Source organism: Heliangelus exortis, chromosome 1, assembly GCF_036169615.1.
Source record: "Heliangelus exortis chromosome 1, bHelExo1.hap1, whole genome shotgun sequence".
In the NCBI taxonomy this organism is placed as follows: Eukaryota; Metazoa; Chordata; class Aves; order Apodiformes; family Trochilidae; genus Heliangelus; species Heliangelus exortis.
Genome location: NC_092422.1, coordinates 155,585,832 through 155,596,043, shown reverse-complemented (window position 1 = coordinate 155,596,043; position 10,212 = coordinate 155,585,832). Strand labels below are relative to the sequence as shown.

Sequence of the window (10,212 nt, the reverse complement as noted above, 5' to 3'; positions counted from 1 at the left end):
CCTGTTTTGTGTGGTGGTGCTGCTGGTACTTCAGTCCTATTCCACTATGTGCTTTCAGGTTCAAGGAAGATTTTCATAGTTCTAAACCAGCTTACAGATCAGAAGTTGAACTTACCAATTAAGTAGTTTAATCCATACTCAAGTTATGGATTAAATTTTGTAGATGTTAATCTGTTAAACTGAAAAGACTTAAAAAAAAAATTTAAGAGTTTTCAAATATTTTAACACATTTTCTTCCCTTAGGTCCTTGAACTGTCATGGATGAAAACAGACAAGAGAGACAGCTTTACTGTAAGGAAGGAAGCCTGAAACTTAAATTTATTTTTAAAATAGCATTACACAATTACCTAACAGGAAGAGTTTCATGTTGAGCAGCTGCTGTTGCCTTTAGAAATGTTACATATAATGTCTTTAATAGAAACTAAAAGAGGTTTTGAGAGACTGAGCACGGAGACAATGTCACCCTTGAGGGAGGGTTACAGGATTGGATGTGTTTTTTGAAAATACGAGTCTTAAATCCCAAGATGATAAATTCAAGTGTTGTAGCACCTTTGAATTTCGGTGGGAACCATGTTTTGTGATAGCCCTTCTGACAGTTCTGCCTCTTGCATGCAAGTAGAAAAGGAGTTCATTTTACTCAGTACAGGCTGTGGCCAGTCAGCATCAGCTTGGTAAACATTTTGTTGTTCTGACTACTACAGGCATCACTCTACCCAACTCATCTCTATATTTCTTTACCTTGGCATTTTGTTCTAGTGCTTAGTTTCAGGGTTCTGATTTGGCTACAGCCTCTCTGTCAGGCATAGGTTAAATATATTCTGTTCCAAATTGAAAAATGATAGAATCACTAACTGCTTTTAACTTTTTTTTTTTTTTTTCAGAGTAATACGGGTAGTACGTTCTAATACAGATTGCGTTTTTGTAGGTTTGTTTTTTAATATCATTTAAAAGATCTTAAGTATGTGGATGTTGACCTGGTCATTCTGGGTATTCATACCCCCTTGATAATGGGGAGGGAGTTGGTATTTTGGTGGATGGAAAGGTGGTGTGATGCGAGATGGTTTTATTGACCTAGAATAATGCTCTTGGGAGGTCAGTGATACTGAAGGTGGTATCCATAACTGGGGTGAAGCCCTGCACTCATGTACAGGTGCTTTACGAGGTTTCAGGACATCCAGTTCCATATCAGCATGGCTTAACTGGGAGTTTCTCTGAAGAATCACAGACTTTGATCCAGGAATCTTCCTGTGATACTTAAAAAACCAGTAAACCAAGATTATCAGAACCACCCCAACAGTGCCAAAAAGACTGCTTAGTAAGGCAGGTAGGATCTTCTTAACTGTGGAGTCGTTCTTGTCTTGAAGTATAGGCATAGTACTGTTGAAAGACTCATCAAATGGCTTTGTAGTGGGAAAGCAGACTTCACTATATGAGATATTGAAAATTGCATCAATTTTGTATTCTGGCAACATTGCTTGGACAAAGTGTGGGCTAGCATTCCCACCTGGCACTCTTAATTTCTCAAGTGCTTCCTGGATTTCATTCTTTGCACACCAGCTGGAAGATCTGTTGGCACTTGCACACAGTGAACTGTTGTACCATGAGATTACTGTGGACCCAGGTTTGAGAGCAGTCACCGTGATGTCTTTGGGACTGCTGGAGTTCAAGTAGAGGGAGAGCTTCTCTAGAAACAAATGAATCTTTTTTCTCTCTCTCAGGAAAGAATAGTAGCTGTTTTTTGTTCTGATAGTGTAAAGGTGGCACGGTATGTTGGTGGGTTTCAGAAGCTCAATGGTGAAAGATTGCCAGGCAATCAGTCCTCCCAAATCTGTGGCAGACAGCATAAACTCTTGAGGTGAGTACTGGAAATCTGTATCGAGAGGATAGCCATGCATGGTTTGCTGAGAGGTGTTAAATTGCAGCCAGCTTTCTGATCCTGATGGAGAGCCATCAACTGGAATGATGTGTAGAGACAAGCAAGTTGAGTTGCCATCTTCCTGGTCATAAAATGTGTTGGCAGGTATAGGGAAAATGAAGAGGCATCCAATAGTTGCTGTTAGGAATTTAATGGAATGAGCAACCGTTGGGGGAGTGTTTGTTTGCCCTTTAGAGAGGAGGGAGAAAAGGAAAGAATTATGAGGAAATAGTAGCTCTTGGATACTGAATGATAGCAAAGAAATCTTGTCAGCCTCATGGGATTATGGAGCAGGTTAGTTAGTAGAGATGTCATCTAGCCAAACTCATGCTCAAGAGGTGTAGCCAAGACAAAATAAGATGAAGCATGGCTGAAGCTTAAGAATTTCTGAGGATCAAGGGTCCCAAGTCTCTCTGGGTGACTTGTTCCATTGCTGTGTTTGTCCAAGCGAGAAACTCCCTGTTGTCTGAACCTCCTGAGATGCAGATTTGTGCCTATTGCCCCTTGTTATATCATCTGCTACTTTCCAGAAGACAAGTGTCACGTTGCCCTGGAGATTCCTTTTTGAGAAATGGTACTTAAGGATTTTATTTGGAGTCAATCAACAGGACTACCCACTGCTTTTTTTTACATCCTTTGCCTCTGTGATAGACATTGCAAATAATTTTAACTGAGTACAACCACCTGGCTTGCAGCATCATTTCGGAAGATGATTTGCAGACTTATTTTTAAAAAGCATTTCTTTGATTGCATTAAGATGCATTGGTAATCTGGAGCTTCTGCAGCACCCTTAAAATGGGCATCACAAACTCACAATTGGGCAATTTAGACTGAAAATACATGGGTGGTAACTAAAATCCAAAAAGGCTTCTGCTTTGTTTAATCTTTTCTTTTTTGAGACTCAACAGTAATAAAGCCAATTCAACATATAGTCAGAGGATAATCTCAAACACAATTATGAGGATTAAGTTTAGATTTTAGTCTTAAGCAGGTTAACTCAAAGCAAAAATACAGAAAACAAATTAAAAGGTAAATTAGCTTTAAAAAATTTTGCTTTATGTTGTGTGGCAACTAATTGCTCATGTCTTGTACATCAGAAGCAAGCCACTTTGGCTGTTGTCCTTTCTTAGCCTGTACTCAGCTGGGTGGATGACATTTTTTTTTTTCAATGGACAGTGAGCCCATCACCTCACACACCCTCTGACCTGTGAATGACAATGGCAGATGCTGAGAAAACTGGTATAGGAGAATCTGGACTTGCCTGATTTCTACTGAAACCTAAGCTTATAACATTGTCACATTTTAACAATAGACTTAAGCATATAGAGGTGTGTATTTAAAGAGTTGCAAATGTGCACAACACTGTGCTTTCTAGTCTCAAGTATTAGATCTTTTATAGTGTTTTCCCAAACTATGTCTTAATGATTAATTTCTACACAGAAGTATCATGGTGTGCCACCAGGTGATGCATTTACTTCATGGTGGCAGTGAATTATGTCTCATTTCTAATGGTTTAAATATTGAAGAATAAGGGCAGTGTTCTATTATTATACAGTTCTTGCATTACTTTTTTTTCTTCTGAATTTTCTGTCATGGAAAGCTCATGTAAACTTCAAGGACCTTCCTTGTATGATTGGTCTACCAAAAATCCACATTGGGATTACAGTTCAAAGCTGCCCAGCAGGAAACTGCCTGGTACTGTGATACTTTGCCCATCTAAGACTGTAATTCAGGTGTCTCATGCTGTCATCAGGCATTGCCTTGATTTGCCTTCATTCCCAATATTAAGTTTGCTGGAGCCCCTGGGATTGTGCTTGCACAAACTGAGGTCCTCAAAGTGCAGAAACTCATGATTATTTTCCCACATGAAGTGTCCCCTTGGGAAACAGACACAATCCCTGAAGAGACAGCTGTTAACTTTTCAAATAATTGATCCTAGCTCTTAGGTCTGTGTGCTCTGTCACTGGATTCTGAAATAGACCTCATGTATGAGGTAATTACTAAAACATGTTATTGTTTCATCTTCTGTTTCCAACATGAATTTTTTTATTTGGGGATTTTATGGTAATAAGCTTGGATGTTTTCTTATACCATCGACCTGCGTTTAGCATCAAGAAAAATTTCAGATTAATCAGGCAGCACTCGGTGTCTCAGCATTACCCCACTCCTGGAGGTGACAGACCAACCTGCCAGGGACAGAATTATTTTGAATGTTTTGCATCTGCCCAGTTTGGGTTCCTATGGAATGGTGGACACCAAGGTGTAGGACGATAAAATGGGGTGGCAAATTTGAGAGGAAATCTTTTCTCTGTTGCTTGCTGGCAGTCTTAAGGAAAAAGGAAGAAGATGAGAACCCAGAGAATTCTGCAACCTGTGATAAAAATGCTCCTTTGTGACATGTCTGAAGCTCATTTATTTGTGTTTTCTGCAACTTACTATAGGGGATTAATTTGCAAGATTGAGCAAAATCATGCCCCGTTCTTACGCTTTCCTTATATGTTACCTCATGTTAATAATAAGGATGGATTCATTCAGGACATAAATCATTTAGGTCATATCTGGGGGCTGCACGGTATGTGGGTTTCTAGTATAGGAAACCAGAGATACCTTGAAAGATGGATAAAAAGGTTGATGACAGTTACATTCAGAAGTAAGAACAGAGAATTTAAATTTTTACCTGGAGTCGCATTCGGAACTTGCTGTGAAACAGAAAATGTAGGAAGAATCCATGTGCTTTCCGTGGACTGTAGTCTTTCAGATGTGGGAAACAGCAAAGTACTTGGATCCTGCTGTGATGGCAGTAGCATCTGAACCACCTCTGAAAAATCAAAAGATCATTTAGATTTATGTAAAAGGGATCTTATATTATTAATTTGCTAAAGGGTTGGGAATGTAGTTTTTAAAGCTTTCATGGAGCATAATTGAAAACTTTGCCAGCGTTTTCCAGCACAGGAATGAAGTTAAGAGTTCAAACTTCCCTTTAGAAAATGGGGCAGCTCCTTACCAAAGTGGCACTCTCACTGGAGTGGAAAGTTGGTTTTTGACATCAGCAGATGGACTGTGTTTGCAAGTGTGTTACCAACAGTACCATGTTAGAGCTGTGTTGTCCATCTGTGGGCTTTGACAGGTGCTTCCTTGGACACCTGATTGCAAACCTAAATATTTCAGATTACAGTCTTACTCTGTGGGTGTAGACCTAATGTAGGTCTAGTAAAGTTTTACAAAAACACTCATAAAAGGGCATTAACAAGGGCAATACAGCTAAAAATAGGGGTGATCAGATCCCTAAAGTAAAGGAATAGTTTAACTCTGAATGTTGCGTTTAGTATTTAAATCTACCGTACAACCTTTTTACAGAATGAATAGCAGCTGATTCAGACATAATCCTGCAAACTCACCCAACTGGTCCTACAGACACACCATCTCTGTAGTCTGTTATATGCTTAAGTCTGGGTCAGATGCATGCACTTGGAAGAGAAGGTGGACTATAAAGGGTTGTCTGGCCTAATTCTTTTCTCTGTAGGATACTCAACTACTTCTGTATAATTTCAGATAATTATTCATTGATCTGTTCTTAAAAACCCTCCACAGTGTTCTCCAAGCATCTTTTCTTGTGGTTTATCCTCCTTACTGTGAGAAACTTTATCTACTAACTTAAAATCTTAACTACAAATGAAGTGCAGCTTCAGTGGGATACGAGAACACTTTTTTTTCATCACTTCCAGCACTCTGTTACATAAACCTGCATCTTGATGCAGTCTGCTAGACTAATTCTTTCAGCTGGTCATATTTTCTAGACCTCTGACCATCGTTGTATTTTCTGAGCTTTTTCAGTGAGTCTACATTTTTCCAAAGCTGAGTTGGACCATTCAGCTGAGCTGTCACCTGTACCAAGCTGAGTGAAAAAACTACTTTCTCTTACAGGAACTCTGCTGCTGACACACACCTACTGAAGTCAAGTCATACTTTTGCAGAATAAATTATCAAATTGTTCTCTCAGGACTCTCAGGGCAGGGAAAAATGAATGCTAAGTCGAATTTTAAACATACCTGGTATACTGCTGAACAGATGAGAAGTGGCACTAAAAGTCACCAGAGGTACTTCTACAACATCTGACTTGAAGTCTGAGATTTTCTGTGGCTTCAGAGTAGGCTCAGTGATGTTTGGCAAAATGTTTCTTGTTCCCAGATCTCTGTCTGAATGCAGTTCCTTTGTACTTCTGGATGAAATACTTTCAGGCTGCATCTCTTTTCCAAGTGTGCTGCTGCTGTAAGAATGGAGTGTGTTTGTTGGTCTGGGTAACTCAGACATGTCAAGGCTGGAAAAGTCTCCTGTCAGAGTAAGAACTGGAGGATGGGATGGAATGATCAGGTCTGGTTCATCAGATTCTTCAGCTTTACTGGGGAAAGTGCTGTGTAACATGCTGGAAGGGAAAGCTGAGGCTTCAGGACTGAAATGCAAATTGGCATAGAGGGTCTGTGCTTCTCTCTGGGTTACATAAGAAATTCTGATTTTCCCTCCAGCAAGTGGAAACCCATTGGACTGTGAAATAGTCAGAAAAGGTCTAGGTAACTGTTCGTAGTCATTAGCAAACACTTGGCTCTGACTTGATAGCACAGGTGGAAACGTGTCAGTGATGGGGAATGTGAAATCAGACAAAGTTGTGGCTCTTGCTGAAGCTTTTGGGGAAAGTGAAGGGAGTGTTTCTGGAGTGAGGGATGCACTAGGAGGCATTTCAAGTTCTGGAAAGTTGCTTTTTGCCTCTTCAATATAATCTGGCATTTCTGACGCTGACATTGCTTCTGGCAAAAATGCATGAAATTCTGTCTTAGAAGGAAACACTTCTGCTGAACTGTGGTGCCATTTGTGAAGAGTGTTTATCACCCAAGTGTACAAGGGCCTGGAAAGCTGATCTGTGTCTGAAGTAATGTCCTGTAGGAAAGGGTATGTGCATGCTTCTGAGTTACTAGAAAGGAAATATGAGGCTTTTTCTGGCATAAGAGGCTGTGGCTGCTCTACCAGTAAGGACATGCCAGCAATTCTAGTAGGCAGCACTTCCAGTTCAGTGAAGAGAAGCATTGTTTTAGTACTCAGTGAAGGTGAAAGATTTGGAAAATTAGAGTCTGCAGATATCATAGACACTGTTGGGTTAGTTGGCATGTCCCTTGCAGAGTCCATTTCTAAGGTGAGCAGACTTTCTTGACTTACAAGATGAATATTATTCTCCATCATGTAACTTGCTATTGTTATACTTTCTTCAGAGACATATGATAAACTCTGGGCAGGTGATACCACAGGTTGAGTGAATAAGTGGATTGGCACAGTAGAGGAAAAAGGCCTGGAAGCACCACCTGCATCTGGTCTCTGGGCAGTTGTAATCAGTTTTAATGTAGGTGTTGGTGTGATCATCAATTGCCTACATTGTCGTCTTGGGGATTTTGTTTCATAATCACCTCTCCTAAGTATTCTCCAGCCTGCAATTTCATACCCCAGCAGCTGTGAGAGGTGATGTGAGTCAACATTGCGTTGCAGTACTTGAACGAATTGGTGAAGCGTTGCAAACTCTCCACACTTCACAGGCCAGGACAGTCCTGTGTAATGGTTCACCATAAAGTCAATGTCCCCAGTGTCTTCAGCCAGTACAGTCAGGCTCTGTGAGCCCTTGTGTGCTGAATCTGTGTATTGCAGCAGAGTTAGAAGGGAGGAATCCAGGTGGAGATATTCGGCCATCGTGCACACGATGTAGAGGCGTTCCTGTGCTTCCAGGGCCTCTGCTCCAGTAGAGAGAATTATTTCAGCAGAAGTGATGGGAGCTTTCTTCCCACACCTGATATCGAAGTTCAAAAATTGCACTGCTTAAGAGTTGTCTATCTGAAGTTACCCATTTGGATTTTTCTATCATCGCTCAAAATTTTACCTCTTAGTCCAAAACTTCCTGATTACACAAATGTTTCTCATCCCATTAGCTTCCGTGAGCCCTAAGTCTAATCCCATTGCTTGTGTAGAACACAGCAGCATGGTCTGAATTTACCAAACACTATCTCATTATGATCACTAGGAAGTAGTTCACTTAGGAGATATTCCCAGTCCATTAGACAGCAAATGTAGGTACTTATGCTACTAAAGTACCATCAGTGGAAATAGTGTTTGTGGAGGCAATGCAGAGCCTTATTGGGACCCTCCCTCTCTCCCTGCTGACAGAAGAGCTCCAGTTGCTAACTGGGGCAGGGAGGCTGCATGCTGCCTGTACAGTGGCCACCTGGAGAATCAGTGCCTCAGCACTGCTGGGTTTACAATCTTCATGTCCATGCCTGCTGTGCACTACTGCTCTGTGCCAATGAAGCCTCCTGCTTGTACATTCAACACGTGCTTATTCAATATTTTGGTTGGGGTTTTTTTTGTTTGTTTTGGTTCCCCTATATCATTTCCACGGTATGAAAAAACACCCTGCGTTTGGGAGCACCCATCACTTGGAAACTGCACACAGAGGCACACACACCACTAATCGGTGCAAAAGCTGCTGTAAGTGGTACTCACTGATAGCTGTTTGGCATGTAGTTCAAGCTCCTCTCTGTGTTCAGGAATAAGATGCCATCCTGAACGTGGATGGTGAAATTTCCAACAATTCTCAGTGTTTTCTGGGCTTGAGTCCTTCCAGAAGCAGCTACGTTCAGCAGGTACACTCCACTCTCCCCTGTCATTGGCAGTCCTTGCAGTGTGTTTGTGCTGGGGTTGAAGCCCAACCATTTTGGCAAATCTGCACCACTGGCTAAAGAGATCTGTTTCATGAGAGGATGGCAGATAAGCAGAATTAGAGATAGGAAGTAGTGTGACTACTGTATTTTTTCATATTTCAAGTTCTAACTGGGCAGAAGTCTAGGAACAGCCACAAATGATCCGTTTCAAAATGTAGAAACCACCGTGCCTTGATTTTCATGCAGGGCTTCTTTGTGTTTTAAAATATCATGGCAATATTTACTGTCCTGTTTTAAGACCCTGCATTCTTCAAAATGCAGGTAGCTAAAATACACACTGGGGGGGGGGGGGGGGGGGTATTTGCTTAATATGTAACTGCTACATTGTCAGTGAATGATGGGGAGTTTTTTGCCATCAGTTTTACTTATTTGTACACATGTGAGGCATTTCTCTTGAAGGAAATTTTTAGTAGGCTCATTTGAAAACTAAAGGGAGTGTCCATTTACTGCAAGATCGTACTAAAGAGTGGATTTAATAATGTTACCTTGTACTGAGTTATCATTCCCTGGAAGTCAAATACTGGCACTGGATAATAAAATATTTTCCCCACAGGGATGGTTGTGTCTGGGATTCCTTGCAGGCTCTTTGTTTCTTCACGTCTGCTATTTGATCCCTTGGCAACAGCAGCAGGTGTGTTTACACAGACAGATGCCAGTGCAAAGAGAAAAGGGAACGTGGGTAAGACCCTTGTCCCTAGGAGCCAAGGGGACCCCGAGGCAGGAGACTGGTTGTGGGTGCTGGCCGGGTCCCTGCATCCGTCCATCCTCCCTGCCCTGGGGTCTGCAGGGCACTGCGCTGCTGCCAGCTGCTACTTCCTTGCCTTTTGGAGCTGTAAGGGAAGGAAAAGAAAATCACCCAAACCCATCTGTCTGCAGGTGCATGTCAGATCAGTCAGCTTCATCTCCAGAGGAAGCAGAAAGCTGCCCGGTGGGGCCAGGCTTCGCATTGGCTTTGTTACAGCCTCACTGGTCCATTTGGGCCACAGTGACATCTGGGCAGAGTTAGAGGCTTTTAAAAAGCCTTGGTACTTACCATCACCGAAGGTTTTTTCATGAGAAAACACCATGTAGCACAAAGCCAGTTCATCATGGTTTTTAATCCCGTTTCCTTCAGACTTGCTGTTGCTCCCATCTCTGCTTCTGTCATGACAAAAGCCCACTTGGTCTCTAGGAGATAAAATGCTACTCTAGGGCCTCATCAGGGGGGCTTTCAACACAAGGCTTAGAGGAGAGCCAGAAAAGCAGCGTGGTAACCTGACCCACCAGGATTTTGTGGTAGGGTGGTAGCAAAAGGGAAAGGTGCATATGGCATATGGCAAACAAATTCTGAGAGCAGAGACAGGTTGAGAGACAATATCCTTTGCCTTGTAGCATCAGCAGCTGAACTTCTTACTTGCTACACTAGGTGTTTCTTTTTCGAGAGGAGATAAAAGCAATAATAAGAAGTAAAATTGTTCCTGCAGGTTTGGGACTCTCATTAACCTTTAAATGTCCTCCAGCTTTTAGATGAGAAGGATATACAATATGTTTGGTCTGTCCAGC

At 41.7% G+C, this 10,212-nt stretch overlaps 1 protein-coding gene across 1 annotated transcript; it reads right to left on the bottom strand.

The window, feature by feature from the left end:
- Window positions 1-311: 311 nt before the first annotated feature.
- On the bottom strand, window positions 312-7,734 carry LOC139791211 (dystroglycan 1-like). The gene is made up of 3 exons (XM_071733192.1): window positions 5,965-7,734; window positions 4,593-4,733; window positions 312-2,104 (listed from the first exon to the last, which is right to left on the bottom strand). Exons 1-3 carry the CDS (start codon window positions 7,643-7,645, stop codon window positions 945-947), a joined length of 2,982 nt encoding a protein of 993 aa, XP_071589293.1. The 5' UTR covers window positions 7,646-7,734; the 3' UTR covers window positions 312-944.
- Between the last annotated feature and the right edge of the window lie 2,478 nt (window positions 7,735-10,212).

Excerpts from the sequence above, each read along its gene's own strand:
- LOC139791211 (XM_071733192.1), bottom strand. The coding sequence starts at position 7,645 with ATGGCCGAATATCTCCACCTGGATTCCTCCCTTCTAACTCTGCTGCAA. Across the intron at positions 4,734-5,964 it reads TCTGTTCAGCAGTATACCAG|AGGTGGTTCAGATGCTACTG; the intron begins GTATGTTTAAAA and ends TTGATTTTTCAG. Across the intron at positions 2,105-4,592 it reads AGTTCCGAATGCGACTCCAG|GGCAAACAAACACTCCCCCA; the intron begins GTAAAAATTTAA and ends TCCTCTCTAAAG.